Source organism: Cervus canadensis, chromosome 13 (genome assembly GCF_019320065.1).
Source record: "Cervus canadensis isolate Bull #8, Minnesota chromosome 13, ASM1932006v1, whole genome shotgun sequence".
In the NCBI taxonomy this organism is placed as follows: domain Eukaryota; kingdom Metazoa; phylum Chordata; class Mammalia; order Artiodactyla; family Cervidae; genus Cervus; species Cervus canadensis.
Window position 1 is genome coordinate 24,837,662 of NC_057398.1, and position 15,264 is coordinate 24,852,925.

Consider the following 15,264-nt stretch of genomic DNA (forward strand, 5'->3'; position numbering starts at 1 on the left):
CTTTACTGTTAAGTCCCCTACATACGGACCTTCAAGTTGCAAACTTTCAAAGATACGAGGTGCGCCTGTAGGCCCGCTGTACTGCTGTACTTTTCAATGTACTGTGCTGTAAGCTTAAAAATGTTTTCTGTGTTTTTTGTGCTTGTTTTTATGTGTTATTTGTGTGAAAAGTATTATAAACCTATTACAGTACAGTACTATATAGCCAATTGTGTTAGCTGGGCACCTAGGTTAACTTTGTTGAACTGACAAACATATTGGACTTAAGAACATGCTCTCAGAATGGAACTTGTCTGTGTGTAGGGGACTTGTACTCAAAAGGCTTTTGGACTTCATTAAAAATTAAGTTTAAAAATGTCGGAGTTCTTTGGAAGCATGAGTGCCTCTACAAGTTTGAATGGTGGTACTCACTAGGAGAGGGTACAACTTTCACAGCAATTCCTTCAGTGACTTTTTTCCATTTCTTGTGTCTTGGGCAGCAGCCTTCCTCTTTGGCACTTACAACTAAACTTTCTGGAAAGTTCTGTAATCCTTCTGGTTAATTCTTGCATCTTCCTCCTAAAATCTGTTGAATCTCCTGAAAAGAAAGATGACTTTCTTTTACCCCCACCCATGCCTACCAGTTCTTTTCCTGAAGTAACTCAACCATCCTGTGTTCATCCTAAAACCTTTTTCTGCTAATGTCTCATGGTAATTATTCTTAAGCATCTTAAGGGAGGCAAGATTTCTGCTGAAATTATGACTTGGCTTGGGGGCATATTCATTATCTGGTTTATGCATCAAATGCATCAAATGCACCTGAGGCATTAGCCCATTATGCTAAGAATATCTAATAGACTTAGAGTGGTTACTTGCATTTAGTGGCAGACTGCTATGACTACTTTTGATGGAATTTTTATATAAGGAAGGTAAATAGGGGTCATCTGTAAAGCTAAAGATTGGAAACAGTCTCAGCTTGGAGAGTTGAAATGTGAAAGAAATGATTTTTGGAAGCCCAATTCCTCCTTCCCATCTGAAAGGATTCATAAAGAATCTTTTCCTTCTATTGTAATAATTGCAAGAAACACTGGGAGCTCCTAGGGTTTGGTCAAGGGCTCTTAATTTTGTATTTCCCTTTGCTCAATTATTTCCCCATTGCAGTTGGAGAGTTCACCTCCTACTTTTGGAATAGACAGGAGCCTAAGGCCTGACAGAGAGTCCACAACTAGGTTTACAGAGTACTGTACCAGTGGAGACGTAATTGGAGAGTTGAGCTGTCTGCTTAAGCGTGAAATTGAATATACTGCCATCTGTGAAACTATTTTGCAGGTAAGCACCTGGTTCTCTCTGTATTGTGGGTTGTTAGTTAATTCTTCCTCAAGTCAGCAAGGAGTGCCAGCACTTTTCTGTTTTTGGGTTCTATTATCTTAGTCAATCCAACCAGCTATTGTGAAGCAGTGTAGCTGAGAAAGGCCAATTTGATGTCTCACATCGACTAGGGTGTCCGGAGGGAGATTTTTTTTTAAATAGTTAAATTTACTTATTTTTAATTGAAGGATAATTGCTTTACAGTACTGTGTTGGTTTCTGCCAAACATCAACATGAATCAGCCATAGGTATACCTATGTCCCCTCGCTCTTAAACTGGAGGGAGATGTTTTAACCAAAGAGTCTTTGTCACTTTTTTTAATTAGAAGAGAAAATATCTAACTTCTGATGTTAGAAAGGTAAGGAAAACACATATGTAAGATGCCTGGCATGTTTCGGTGCTCCATAAATGGCTACCATTATGGAAGTAGTGTTTTTAAAGAATACTTGTGTTTCAAATCTCTTTCTTCCATTTTTCACTTGCTAAGTAAGAATTTTATTTAACAAATAAGTGGTCTGATAGTGGGCTAGCTGTGGGCAATTCAAATAGAAATTACTGAAACTTCCTACTTACAAAGAATTCTCAAGCTTTGGGTACTATTAGATGCAATGGAGCAAGGTGCAGAGTCTTAGGAGTGTGACAGACAGAAAGGAATGTTGCTTTATCAGTTTCATACCATTTCACTTTTGGAAAAGAATAGGAAACACGAATGTATTCACAAGGCTGAACTGAATTCACTGAAGTTCATGTAGCTTGAATTCTGAGAGTCGTCTTCCTTGTTTGGATTGGCACTTTGCTCTGAGAGCAAATACTATGAATGAGCCCATGTTACCTACTGTGGCAATAAAAATAAATAAGTTTATGTGGCTTAGCTCCATAATCTTGGGCTCATGATTATCCTAGCTATTGATTAATATAAAATTTTCTGGACTAGTATTAGGTCTATAGCTTTAATTGGACTGTACATTTTATCATCTTATACTTAAATAGCAGAGTATCAAAATTAATATACTAGAGTTGATAGTTTTTCTAGGAGGTTAGGTGAAGATGAAACCTACAGGCTTTTAAAAAATTTTTGGCTATGCTGGGTCTTCATTGCTGTTGAGGGCTTTCTCTAATTGTGGTGAGTGGGAGCTACTTTTCTTTGCGGTGCATAGGCTTCTCATTGCTGTGGCTTCTCTTACCGCAGAGCACAGGCTCTAGGCACAGGTGCTTCAGTAGTTGCGGCATGCAGTCTCAGTAGTTGTGTGGTTCATGAGCTTAGTTGCTCTGAGGTGCATGGAATCTTCCTGGACCAGGGGTTGAACCCATGTCCCCTGCATTGACAGGTGGATTCTCATCCACTGTACCACCAGGGAAGTCCTACAGGCATTTGTTTTTCTGATGATTTCATAATTTAGTTTCAAATCAAGCATAGTGTTTGATGCCTTGTCATTTCAGGCATGCTTTATCTCCCTGGAGGATTTATATGAAGGCTTTGATTTCTTCTGGCCATCCCTGGAATATAAAATATGGCTGAAGCTTGCTCTCAGTATTGCCTATCAGTATTTTGAATCAAGTCTTGTTGATGAGGTAAGTTGCATGATTAAAATATGAATGAAGTTATATTTCCTGTATTTTTTTTTACAAAATAAATTGCATATTTTGGAGACAGAGAAAAGAAGGTATGTTTGATCTTTCAAAGTAAGATTTCAGAACCTTTACCACTCTGTTATTCTGAGTTCCTACAGGTCATTGGTCCCCTTGTGATAGCTGATTTTTCCCAGGCTACCCCCAGTCATCCCTTAAACTAAGAGAGTAAGCAAATCTTAAATAGGTAGATCCCCAAGAATCAAGCATAGCATTAATTAGTGAGTTACTGAGCACAAGTTTGGTGTTTATTAGTCTATTCTATCTACCTATGTTATTATAAATTATTTGCCTTTTCAAATTTTTATTGAGTTTACCAAGCCTCGTCTATGAACTTTCTCTTCAAAAAGTAGCATTTCAGGTCTGTTCTTGGACTGGTACAATTTGCAACCTATATTTGCATTCCATTTAGTAATTTTTTGAGCCCCTACCATGAGTTAGGAACTGGGGAAGTGACAAACCTGAAGTTTAAGAACATTCATTGAATTGTGATACTGAATACAAATATTGGGTTAAAAATGAGCATATATTAAGAGAATTAGAAGACAAACTACAGACTGGGAGAAAATATTTGCAATAGACATATCAGATAAAGAACTATTATCCAAAATATACAAGGAGCTTTAAAACTCAACAGTAGGGAAAAAACCCAGCCTGATTAAAAAATGGGCCAAAGCTGATAATAGATAACTTCACCAGAGAAGATATATGAATAGCAAGTAAATATAGGAAAAGATACTCCATATCATACATCATCAGAGAAATGCAACAATGTGATAGATACCATTGTTGTTGTTGTTCAGTTGCCCAGTCATGTTTGACTGTGACCCCAGGTACTGACTGCAGCTTGCCAGGCCTCCTTGTCTCTCACCATCTCCCAGAGTTTGCCCAAGTTCATGTTCATTGCATTGGTGATGCCATTCAGCCATCTCATCCTCTGACACCCTCTTCTCTTTCTGCCCTCAATCCTTCCCAGCACCAGGGACTTTTCCAATGAGTCATCTATTTGCATCAGATGACCAAATTACTGGAGCTTCAGCTTCAGCATCAGTCCTTCCAGTTAATATTCAGGGTTGATCTCCCTTAAGATTGACTGGTTTGATCTCGCTGACCAAAGGACTTTCAGGAGTCTTCTCCAGCACCACAGTTCGAAGGCATCAGTTATTTAGCGTTCTGCCTTCTTTATGGTCCAGGTCTCACAACCATACATGACCATTGAGAAGACCATAGCCTTGACTAAATGGACCTTTGTTGGCAGAGTAATGTCCCTCCTTTTCAACACACTGTCTAGGTTTGTCATCGCTTTCCTGCCAAGAAGCAATCGTCTTCTGATTTCATGACTGCAGTCACCGTCCGCAGTGATTTTGGAGCCCAAGAAGAGGAAATCTGTCCCTGCTTCCACCTTTTCCCCTGATATTTGCCATGAAGTAATGGGGCCAGATGCCATGATCTTAGTTTTTTTGATATTTAGTCTTAAGCTGGCTCTTTTACTCTCCTCCCTCACCCTCCTCAAGAGGCTCTTTAGTTCCTCTTCACTTTCGCCATTACAGTGGTATCATCCGCATATCTGAGGTTGTTGATGATTCTCCTGCCTATCTTGATTCCAGCTTGTAACTCATCCAGCCTGGCATTTCTCATGATGTGCTCAGTGTATAGGTTAAGCAAATAGGGTGACAGCAGACAGCCCTGTTGTACTCCTTTCTCAGTCTTGAACCAGTCAGTTGTTCCATACTTCTATTGCTTCTTGACCCATACAGGTTTCTCAGGAGACAGATAAGATGATCTGGTATTCCCACCTCTTTAAGAGCTTTCCACAGTTTGTCATGATCCACACTGTCAAAGGAAACAGAAATGTTTTTCTGAAATTCCCTTACTTTCTGTATAATCCAGTGAATGTTGGCAATTTGATCTCTAGTTTCTGTACCTTTTCTAAACCCAACTTGGACATCTGGAAGTTCTTGGTTCACATAAGGTTGAAGCCTAGCCTGACATGCAAGATTTTAAGCATGAACCTTGCTGGGCTTCCCTTGTGGCTCAGCTGGTAAAGAATCTGCCTGCAATGCAGGAGAACTGGGTTTGATCCCTGGTTGGGAAGATTCCCTGGGTTGGGAAGATCCTCTGGAGAAGGGAAAGTATTACAGCCTGGAGAATTCCATGGACTGTATAGTCCATGGAGTCACAAAGAGTCGGACACGACTGAGTGACTTTCACTTCACTTACTAGCATGGGAGATTAGTGCAGTTGTCCAATGGTTAGCACATTCTTTGGTACCCTTCTTGGGGACTGGGATGAACATTGACCTTTTCTAATCCTCTGGCCATTGCTGGGTGTTCCAGATTTGCCAACATAATGAATGCAAAACCCTGATGGCATCATCCTTTAGGGATTTGAATAGTTCTGCTGGAATTTCATCTCATCCACTAGCTTTATTAATAGCAGTGCTTCTTAAGGCCCACTTGACTTCACACTCCAGAATGTCTGGATCTGGGTGACTAACCACACCATTGTAGTAATCTGGTTCATTGAGATCTTTTTTTATACAGTTCTTCTGTGTATTCTTTCCATTTCTTCTTGATCTCTTCTGCTTCTATAGATCTCTACCATTTTTATCCTTTATTGTGCCTATCTTTGGGCGGAATGCTCCCTTGATGTTTCCAGTTTTTCTGAAGAGATCTCTAGTCTTTCCCCTTTTGTTGTTTTCTTCTGTTATTAAGTATTGTTTATTAAAGAAGCCCTTCTTGTCTCTTCCAGCTATTTTTGGGGATCCTGTGTTTATTGGATGTACTTTTATCTCTCTCCCTTGCTTTTTGCTTCTCTTCGTTCTTCTGCTATTTGTAAGGCCTCCTCAGATAACCACTTTGCCTTCTTGCTTTTCTTTTTCTTTGGGATGGTATTGTTTGCCGCCTCCTGTGCAGTATTACGAATCTCTGTCAATAGTTCTTCAGACACCCTGTTAACTAGATCTAGTCCCTTGAATCTATTCATTACTACTGGTAATTCTCCTCCGCTCTTCCCCAGTAGCGTACTGGACACCTTCAGACCTGCAGGACTCATCTTTTGGTGTCATATCTTTCTGACCTTTTATGCAGTTCATGAGGTTCTCATGGCACTCTGGGGTGGTGTGCCATTCATCCTCCAGGGGATCACGTTTTGTCAGAACTCTCTGCTGTGACCTGTCTGTCTAGGGTGGCCCTGCAGAACATGGCTCGTAGGCTTCATTGTGTTATGCAAGCCCCTTTGCCACAACAAGGCAGCGATCCACGAAGGAAGTGGTACTGTTATATACCTATTAATTGGCCAGTGACAACACCACATGCTGGCAAGAGTGTGGAGCAACAAGAACTCTTCTTCATTGCTGGTGAGAATTTGAAAGAGAGTTTGGTGGTTTCTTACAAAACTAACATGCTCCTGCCATATGATCCAGCAAGCACTCTCTTTGATATTTACCCAAAGGAGTTAAAAAACTATGTCCAAAAACTATGTCCACACAAACCCCTACACATGGATTTTTTTGAAAAACAAATTGAAGTATACTTGATTTATAATGTTTTGTTATTTTTGTGTGTACAGCAATGTGATTCAGTTATAATATATATATTATATCCTTTTTCAGATTCTTTTTGCTTTAGAGACTATTACAAAACATCAGTATAGTTCCCTGTGCTATATAATACATACTTGTTGGCTATCTATTTTATATATAGTAGTGTTTATGTGATTATCCCTCCCTCACTCTTTGGTAATCATAAGTTTGTACATGAGTTCATTTGTATCATTTTTTAAGATTCCACATAATAAATGATGTCACATGATGTTTGTTTTTCAGTGTCTGGCTTCTTTCACTTAGTATGATAATCTCTAGGTCCATCCATGTTGCTGCAAACAGCATTACTTCATTCTGTTCTATTCTATGGTATATATGTACCGCGTCTTCTTTATCCATTCCTCTGTTGTTGGACATTTAGGTTGTCTCCATGCCTTGGCTATTGTGAAAATTGGTCCAGTGAACATTGGGATGCATGTATCTTTTCTTTGGATATATGCCTAGGAGTGAGACTGCTAGATCATATGGTAGTTTAATTTTTAATTTTTTGAGGAACTTCCTACTATTTTACATAGTGGCTGCACCAATTTACAATCCCACCAACAGTCCACAAAAGATTCCCCCTTTTCTCTACATCCTTGCCAGTACTTGTTACTTGTTGTCTTTTTGATGATAGCCATTCTGTTGAGCTGGTTTGCATTTCCCTGATGATTAATGTTGTTGAACATCTTTTCATGTGGAATATGCTTTCTTCTTGATATCATGTGTTATTTTATATGATTTATAGAAAAAAATCTAATTTTATTGTAGGACCTAAAATTTCAGAAGTGTGTGATGCTCAATCATGCATATGTGGAGACTTTATCAAGCTATAATGAAATGAGTATTGATAACATGAACATGAAATTTGTTATTCTTGTGTATGGCAGTGTTATTGATACCAAGACAGAGGTACCATATTTTGCACCTTGCATTTTACCTAAAACCTGTGAACAGGTAAGGAGGGTCATTTCTTAAGAGTCTTTTGCTTTTCATGGTGCCCCATAAGTGACTTTAAAAACTCAACCAACCATCTTAAAGAAATTTAGGTTTCTCTAAACCTAGAAAGACCCTATAGTTCTCACCTGCCCTTAACAAAACAGTCAGAATGCCCCCAGGGCTTGTGTGCTGTGTTGTGCAAGTTGTGCCCTGCATGAGAGTGTGCCTGAGGGGCCAGTGGGCAGGGATCTGCCTACTCTCTGCTTGCCAAGCTCTTTGCCCTGGCATGGGCTGTGCCTCCCCAGAGAAGGATGGGGAGCATTTTTCCTAGTTTGTGTGTAAGGCAGTGACACTGCTTGCTAGGATGGTTCTGGAAGTATCTGCGCTGGTCGATAAGAAGGGAGATGTGTCAGGGTCATGTCACTTTGTTGCCACATTAAGGCCTAGGGGCACAACTCAGTAGAGGACCCTAAGCCTCATCATTCCACGCCTCTGTAAGGGAGGGGGACGGGTGAGTGCCTGGGATATAACAGGGGATGGGAAGAATAGAAGCCAGGTCCCTAATGGGTGAAGCCACTTGCTGTTAGACCACAGCTGTGACGTGAGGACAGAGCCCAAGTATGAGGACTAAGAGGTTGTGAGAAAAGCTAGCATGTCTCTGTTTTGGTAACAAGTTTCTCCCCTTTGGGAGAGACCTTTTCTGCTTGTTCAGGCTGAGAAAGGTCATTAATTTAATGAAAACTTGAGTCCTAGAAAAGTTGGTTAAGCTCCTAAAAAGTGCACTTGCCACTTTCCTAACATACTTATTTTGTCAATCTCCCAACAGTTCAGAAGGTGAAGGTAATTTAATTTTTTTTAAAATAGAAAGTGAAAATCACTTTAACTTTGAAATAAGGGGTAGGGGACCACGGGAGCAATCCCCACAGTTTTGTTAAGACACCAGAGTTTGGAGTCAGGCATACTTGGGTTTAAGACCTGCCGCCTGTGCCCACTAGGTGTGTGATGCTAGGCACCTAGAAAGATGCCTTCTGACCCTCAGTTTCCTCTTACTAAGATGAGGATAATAGCAGCAGCCATCTCATAAGTTTCTTGTGGGGATTAAATGAGATAAAATGTGATAATGTCTAGAAATGATAGTTATATGTGACTTACATATGCTGCTTGTATTCTGGGAGGGCAGATTTTGTGGCAGCTGGGGCAAAAGCTCAGGGAAAAAAGCTTATTTATGTTCCTATCTGGGAAGGCTAGGGCCTGAGCCCTTGAATGTTAATGTTGGAATAAAAGTAACTCAGTGGATGCTGGGGATTCCATTTTCCAAATTGGTTACAAGTAAGGTGTAGAAATTTCCTTTCTGATATTTATAAAAATGCAAAAGATAACTTCCTGGCCCAAGACTTCTTAAAATTATTTTACATTTTGATCGCTTACTTTTTCATGTATTAATCCATGTGCCCATGTAAGAATCCATTCATTCAACTGTTCTTCCATCTTTCCATCCATCCATCCACCCATCCCCTACCTATCCTAGACTCTTTGAAACAAGGTAAAAGAGGATTTGAAATGAAAAAGATAGAGCTTAGGTTGGAGGCTCAGTTCTATGTTTGGCTTATTTTTTTATATTCTTTGGAAAGGCTAGGAGGCAGCCAGTTTAGAGGTCAAAGAATGCTCTTTTGACTGATTTTGACTTTTCTCCTTTAGGTTCAGGGAACTTCAGATTTAAGCAAACTGTTGGTTATCCAAGCACCTGCGCCTGACAAAAATGATGACAATGCCAAGGTCATGGGTAAGGGGGTAGCTCTTTAGTGGTAGGCAAACCACTGAGAAAGAATTTTGATATGTGAGCTTCATTTTATTCTAAAAAAATGAGGGCGCTGTCTGCGTTTGTCATCTGTCTCCATTCTTGGGCCCACCCTGGCTGCCACACTGCTTCCGAGAGGTCACATTTCAGAGACTTTCAGACACTGAAGTCCAGGTGGCTCTGACTCTCTCGTGTGTCTCCTTCCACAACCCTGTGGGGGGTAGCAGCTGCTACCTTTACTCTGATCCTATAAGCTGGAGCCCCATAGTGCTGCTGGGGGACAGAGCAGGAGTCGGGGGTGGGGGAATAGACTCACACAGCAGGCCCAGGTGTGGAGCGGGTTTTCTCTCAACAACCAAAGGGAATATAGAATCTAACCCATGCTCATGGAATAGTCCAAGCCACGGTCACAACCAAAACTCAAATGACTTGCTTTGAGGTGACTTTGATAGTCACTACATAATTATTGTCACTGAGTGCATATGATGCCTATTTGCTTATATCATGGTGCTAAGCCTACTGTAAAGAAGACTTTCTAGGAAGGCCTTGCTGTAGGGAAAATGCATTCAAGATCCTTTGTTCAGTGCTTAGCATCCTGCCTTACCAAGCACAGGGTCACCATTTCCCCAGCTACTCCAGCTTGAAAACACAATCATCCTTGATTTGCTCCTCTAATTTAGCCTTCACAGTTTAGGTCTGCCACTCTGCTGCTTTCACAGCACTCCTGGGGGACAGGAGTATATGGCAAGGCTGGGAGCTCAGGGTCTAGTGTCAGCTCCATTGAGCACCTCGAGGGCTATTGAGTTGGCGAAATTTTTAGAGTGAGGGAAATATATTATCTGCATTCCCCAATGAGTCTGGGATGAAAGTCACAAGTGGCAGTCCCATGGACTTGATCCAGCCAGTACACTGTATTTGGCTTACATCTGTGTTTTCTTTTAAACTTGTCAAGTATAAACATCCAGAAATTTCACATTTAAAAAAAAATACAGATTTTGAGCTTGTCTTAAAAAAAAACTGGAAAGTCTTGAACACTCAGTCCTTTTGTCTGTGTGTGGCAACAACCAGACAGAGCTGAGCATCGCTGGCTCCTACACAGGAAGCAGATGCTCTGTGGTTTGCCACAGTCCACACCCTCCCTCTTGTGTTATATCCAAACCACTCAGTCTGTGTGACCTACCTGTTCTCATTTGGATTTGCCAGCCCTTGTATTGGACTTTTGTGAGCCTAGTTCACAAATCTCCTTGAGGGAAAAATGTAAAAAGCCCATCTGAATGGGGAGACTTGAAGGGAGGAAGTAACTGAGATTTCAGAATATCCTTTCGCTACCAGTACTCTGAAATTGCTAATGTAATTTTTCTCTTTTATGCATTTATTTGGATTGGCTCAGGCAACACTGGTCTTGGAATGACTAAGAGAGACTACCAGTGGAAGAAAAAAGATGAGGTAATTAACTTGACACTTTGGATTTTTCTTATTGTGACTATTAAACTACACAGTGAAAATAAATTGTGAAGTGAAGTAGCAACATGTAGGTGGCGAGAAAAGAAACTCTTAGTGGGACTGCTTTAATATGGGAAAATTGGGATTAGAGTTCACCTGAATTACTTAACAGTTAAAATTATAGAATATTTTTGAAAATCGTAATTTTGTTGTGATTCCCTCTTCCAATTTCCCCCTTCCTAATTCCCTTCGTGATATTTATTTATTTAAAAAAAATTAATTTTGGCTGCACTGGGTCTTTATTGCTATCCATGGGCTATCTCAAGTTACGGCAAGCAGGGACTACTGTCATTGTGGTGTGCGGGCTCCTCATTGCAGTGGCTTCTCTTGTTGCAGAGCACAGGCTCTAGGCATGCAGGCTTCAATAGTTGCAGCTCCTAGGCTCTAGAACCCAGGCCCAAGTTAGTTGTGGCACACAGGCTTAGTTGTCCCTTGGCATGTGGAATCATCCCAAATCCAGGGATCATTGGCAGGCAAGGGAGAGGGCTGGTCACACTGGGCAAGGACAATATGGAGGCAAGTCTGGTGGGGAGGAGGGTAGCCTGCAAAGCTTGTTACTCAAGGGATCTCTGTGAGGGCCCCTAAGAGAGTTCACTTGGGCCAGAGCCCACTGCTGAGTGGAGTGGATTGGAGAAGACAGCTATGACAGTGCAACAGGATGGTGGGCAAACGCAGGAGTGAGCCATGTAGCAACAACAGTGGTGCCAAGAATGGGCTTCAGGAGCCTTCAGCACCCTCCTTCCCCCAGTTGCCAAGTCACTCCAGAAAACATGTCTTCTATGAAAAAATGATGTGCTGTGGAAATGCAGCTTCATAAGTCCCTTGACCATCACACCATCCTAAGAAACTTTTAATAGAAATTCTGGGCCTATGACTATCATTTATGACAATCAGGGTGGTCTGCAGTGTGTCTGTTGGGGAAAGGAAAGTTGCATTGACCAAACCGATGGTTATTGGTTCCTCTAAACAAAGCAATTGAATTCCTTGTAGGCAGTCTTCCTGGGTCATCCTCTTTCTTAAAGGGATCTATTTCACAAATGTGACACCTCATTAGGCGTCTAGCGATTTGGCTTGTCGCTTGCCACTGTCACTTCCAGGTCCCCTAATTTAAAAAATTCTCACTACAGTTAGGAGAAAAGTTTCCAGTTTGTCTTGCAATCAGTCACAAAGTTAACAGGAATTCAACTCTCCTCACATTTCTCTTTAAGTGCACTTTGATACACTAACTAAGTGAATGTATCTCTTTACAAGATGATGTTTGTTGGGATAGTGATGCACCAGGTACCTACTTACTCAAAGTCTTTAATATGTAAGCTCTTCTAAAGGGAGTGTTCCAGATAATTAAATGGAAACTTTTCAGTAGGTTTTCGGATTGCACTTACTGTTTTTCTTTTTTTCTGAAATCTCATAGTCTCATATGTTACTTTTGACTTTCTTTTATAGTTGGAAATTGGATCCCATTTTAGAAAAGGACTTTAATGGCACTTACGTGATACGTGGAGTCAGTTTAGAGGCCCAGCTAATATCCTGACTCAAGTGCTGAAACACTACCTGGCAAGGAGTTTACTCACAAACTGCTAAAGCAATTTATCTCTGCGTTTATTTTACAAACAATTTTGATGGACTGCTGCAAAAGCTCTAATTTTAAGTAGCTGCATTTATACCTGAGATGTTCAAAATCCTTCAGATACCTTAAACTTATGGTTTAGCAAATGAAATCCTGCATCCAGCTGAGAACAACTTATGATAGAGTAGAAGTTATCAAAAGCATTGTACAATTAACCCACTACTATCTAAAGCATAGGAACTATTAATTTTGATGTGTTATTGCTACAACTAGTGCCTCCCTAACATGTTACAGAGTAAAGTTATTTCCCCCCATCCTCAACCTAGTAAATATTGAAGAATGGAACCATGTTCCATAATCTTAGTTATTAAAAGCAGTTTAGGAGAAATTAACAATCTTACATTGCATAGTACTATTTAATATCACTTTTCATTTTACTTTAAAAAGTCAAATAAAATTGAATTTTATGGTGATTGTTTAATAGTTAGGATCCATTATTCCTTTTCATTTCAACAAGATTTTAAAAGAATATATGCTTCTCTACTCCAGGGAAAACCATAATAGAAGAAAGAATAGAAGAAAACACAAGAGAAAAAGTCAAGCCCCTCCAGATACCTAGAACAGGGCAGTATTTCTCAGAGTGGCTTGTGGAGCACTTACATGTCAACAAAGTTAGGTGCAGCCACACCTAACAGCAGTCCTGCAGCCAGGACTGTCTGGCTGTCTAAGGAAGTTATCACAGACCCCGTTTCCTTTCAGACTCCCTATCTTTCATCCTTGGCCTGTGACTTTTATCCTCAGGGTGGCAAAATGACATCTGTAACTCAGTCATCCCATTTGCTTTTCAGTGAGGCAAGGCACTTTCAGGAAGAGACCCCACCACAGGCCAACACTGTCACATGACCACACCCACCTATCATCTTAGCATGAACTTTAACTGGCACCTCAACTTGGCACCCTTAATACAATCTGGGTATTTTTCATGAAGATTAAGGGGAAATGGCTACGGTGAACTGCAGTGTCTGCTGTATACTGCATCACAATCACCTGGGTTGTGACAGATGAAGAACTTCTGGCCACTTGTGGAACCCATGTCTGGGGGAAGGGCCCTGACCTGCTTATTTTAACACACTCCTCATGTAGTTTAATGCATACTGAAGCTTGAGTTCCACAAGATAGGGGATAAAGAAGTAGCAAAAAAACAGATGTCAGCCTGTGGTGGGGTCTACAATCTTATGAGGCACATTATCATGTTATTTGAAATAACTAGAGGACACTTAATTCTATGTGTATCAGTTAGGATGCTTTTGGCCTCAGGTACCAGAAAACCCAACTCAAAGAGGCTTAAATACTAAGGTAATTTATTTTTATTACTTAAAAAATTTTATTTACTTATTTTTGGCTGTGCTGTCTTCATTGCTGCGCAGGCTCTTCTCTAGTTGCGGAGAGTGGGGACCACTCTCTAGTTGCGGTGTGTGGGCTTCTCATTGTGGTGGCTTCTCTTGCGGAGCACAGGCTCTCAGGTGCACCGGCTTCAGTTGTTGGGGTAACAACATGGGGCCAGTAACTGCGGCTCCGGGGCTCTAAAGCACAGGCTCAATAGTTGTGGCACACAGGCTTAGTTGCTCTGTGGCATGTGGGATCTTCCCGAATCAGGGATCAAACGCATGCATGTCTTCTGCATTGGCAGACAAGATTCTTTACCACTGAGCCACCAAGGAAGTCTGGTAATTTATTATTTTATGTTATAGTAGTCCAGAGGTAGGACGGGTTCACACTTGTTAAGACTCAGTGAAGATCATGAAGGGTCAGATGTTTTCCTTTCTCTCCACTTGGCTGTTGACCTTTTTACAACCTCATTCTATGGCTGGATCCCTGCTCCCAGGTTGTAAGTTAGCTGCAGCAGCAGTGTCTCATGTTTTCTTGTTTATATTCAGTATGAGAGAGAAAAACGGCTTCTAGTTGCTCTTGTTTGAGAAAGAATTCTTGTAGAAACTCATGATCCTCTGTGTCTCAGTGCTCATTGCTGAACCAATCACTGACAAAGTGGCAATGCCTTTTTAACTAGTTAACATACCCTTTAAGTTTGAATCAAAGTTGTATTTCCTCAATTTGCATTGCCCAAAGTGGTGGAGGTCAAATCGAGTAAATCACTGTGCCAGTTCACTGCATCCGAGTGGCATCTTGACATACCCCTTTAGACACAGCCATTCTAGCTCTTTACCCCTTTCTGAGCCTCTCAATGAGGATTCTTACCCTCAGGGGAATGGTTGGAGGTAAGGTCAGACTTTTGGCAAGACCACCAAGGAACCTCAAGTCACTTTGCAAATCTTAGATGGCTATCTCTTCTCGCCAAAGCATTTGCTGATTCTTTGAGAAGGCACCCAGTAGACTGCCTCTTAAATTCTTAAGCTTCTCTCAGCCACAACAGCCATATAATCCATTTTCACTTAATAAATTTTTGGACTTATTAAATCTATTCTATGAAATTGAGAGCAACAATTCTGGAAAGGGGAATTCTCCTTCCCATGCCAAGTTAAAAAAAAAAAGAAAAAAGGACTGCTACCCTCTCAACACATATTCATTATGTAACATTTTACATTTGGAGAATACTCACACTCCCATGGCTTCATGGCTGCTTCGTGATAGAACCAATTTGTAGGTACATGACCTCCCTTTTCCTTGAGTTTTTCAGCATTTTTATACTGACATAATCTATGTGGGTAGGGTAGATAGATATAGCTAAACAAAACATCAAGGTTTGTATGCCAGAGTGACAAGAGGGGCAATGTATTTATTGGGGGAATAATTGATGAATTTGATTTTGAATTTATAAATTTAATGGCTGATGTCCCATCAGTCAGTAAAGGTAAGACTCATGTGTGAATAATTAGTTGG

The 15,264-nt window shown here is 40.7% G+C and overlaps 1 protein-coding gene across 1 annotated transcript in view; it reads left to right on the top strand.

Moving 5' to 3' along the window:
- Positions 1 to 13,269, top strand: part of SLC9C2 (solute carrier family 9 member C2 (putative)) — an 87,457-nt gene extending 74,188 nt beyond the window's left edge. Inside the window, exons 22-27 of the mRNA XM_043484623.1 lie at positions 1,141 to 1,308; positions 2,788 to 2,919; positions 7,331 to 7,516; positions 9,197 to 9,281; positions 10,687 to 10,742; positions 13,168 to 13,269. Of these exons, the coding sequence (XP_043340558.1) occupies positions 1,141 to 1,308; positions 2,788 to 2,919; positions 7,331 to 7,516; positions 9,197 to 9,281; positions 10,687 to 10,742; positions 13,168 to 13,269 (729 nt within the window). The remainder of the gene's footprint in view (positions 1 to 1,140; positions 1,309 to 2,787; positions 2,920 to 7,330; positions 7,517 to 9,196; positions 9,282 to 10,686; positions 10,743 to 13,167) is intronic.
- Positions 13,270 to 15,264: the final 1,995 nt, after the last annotated feature.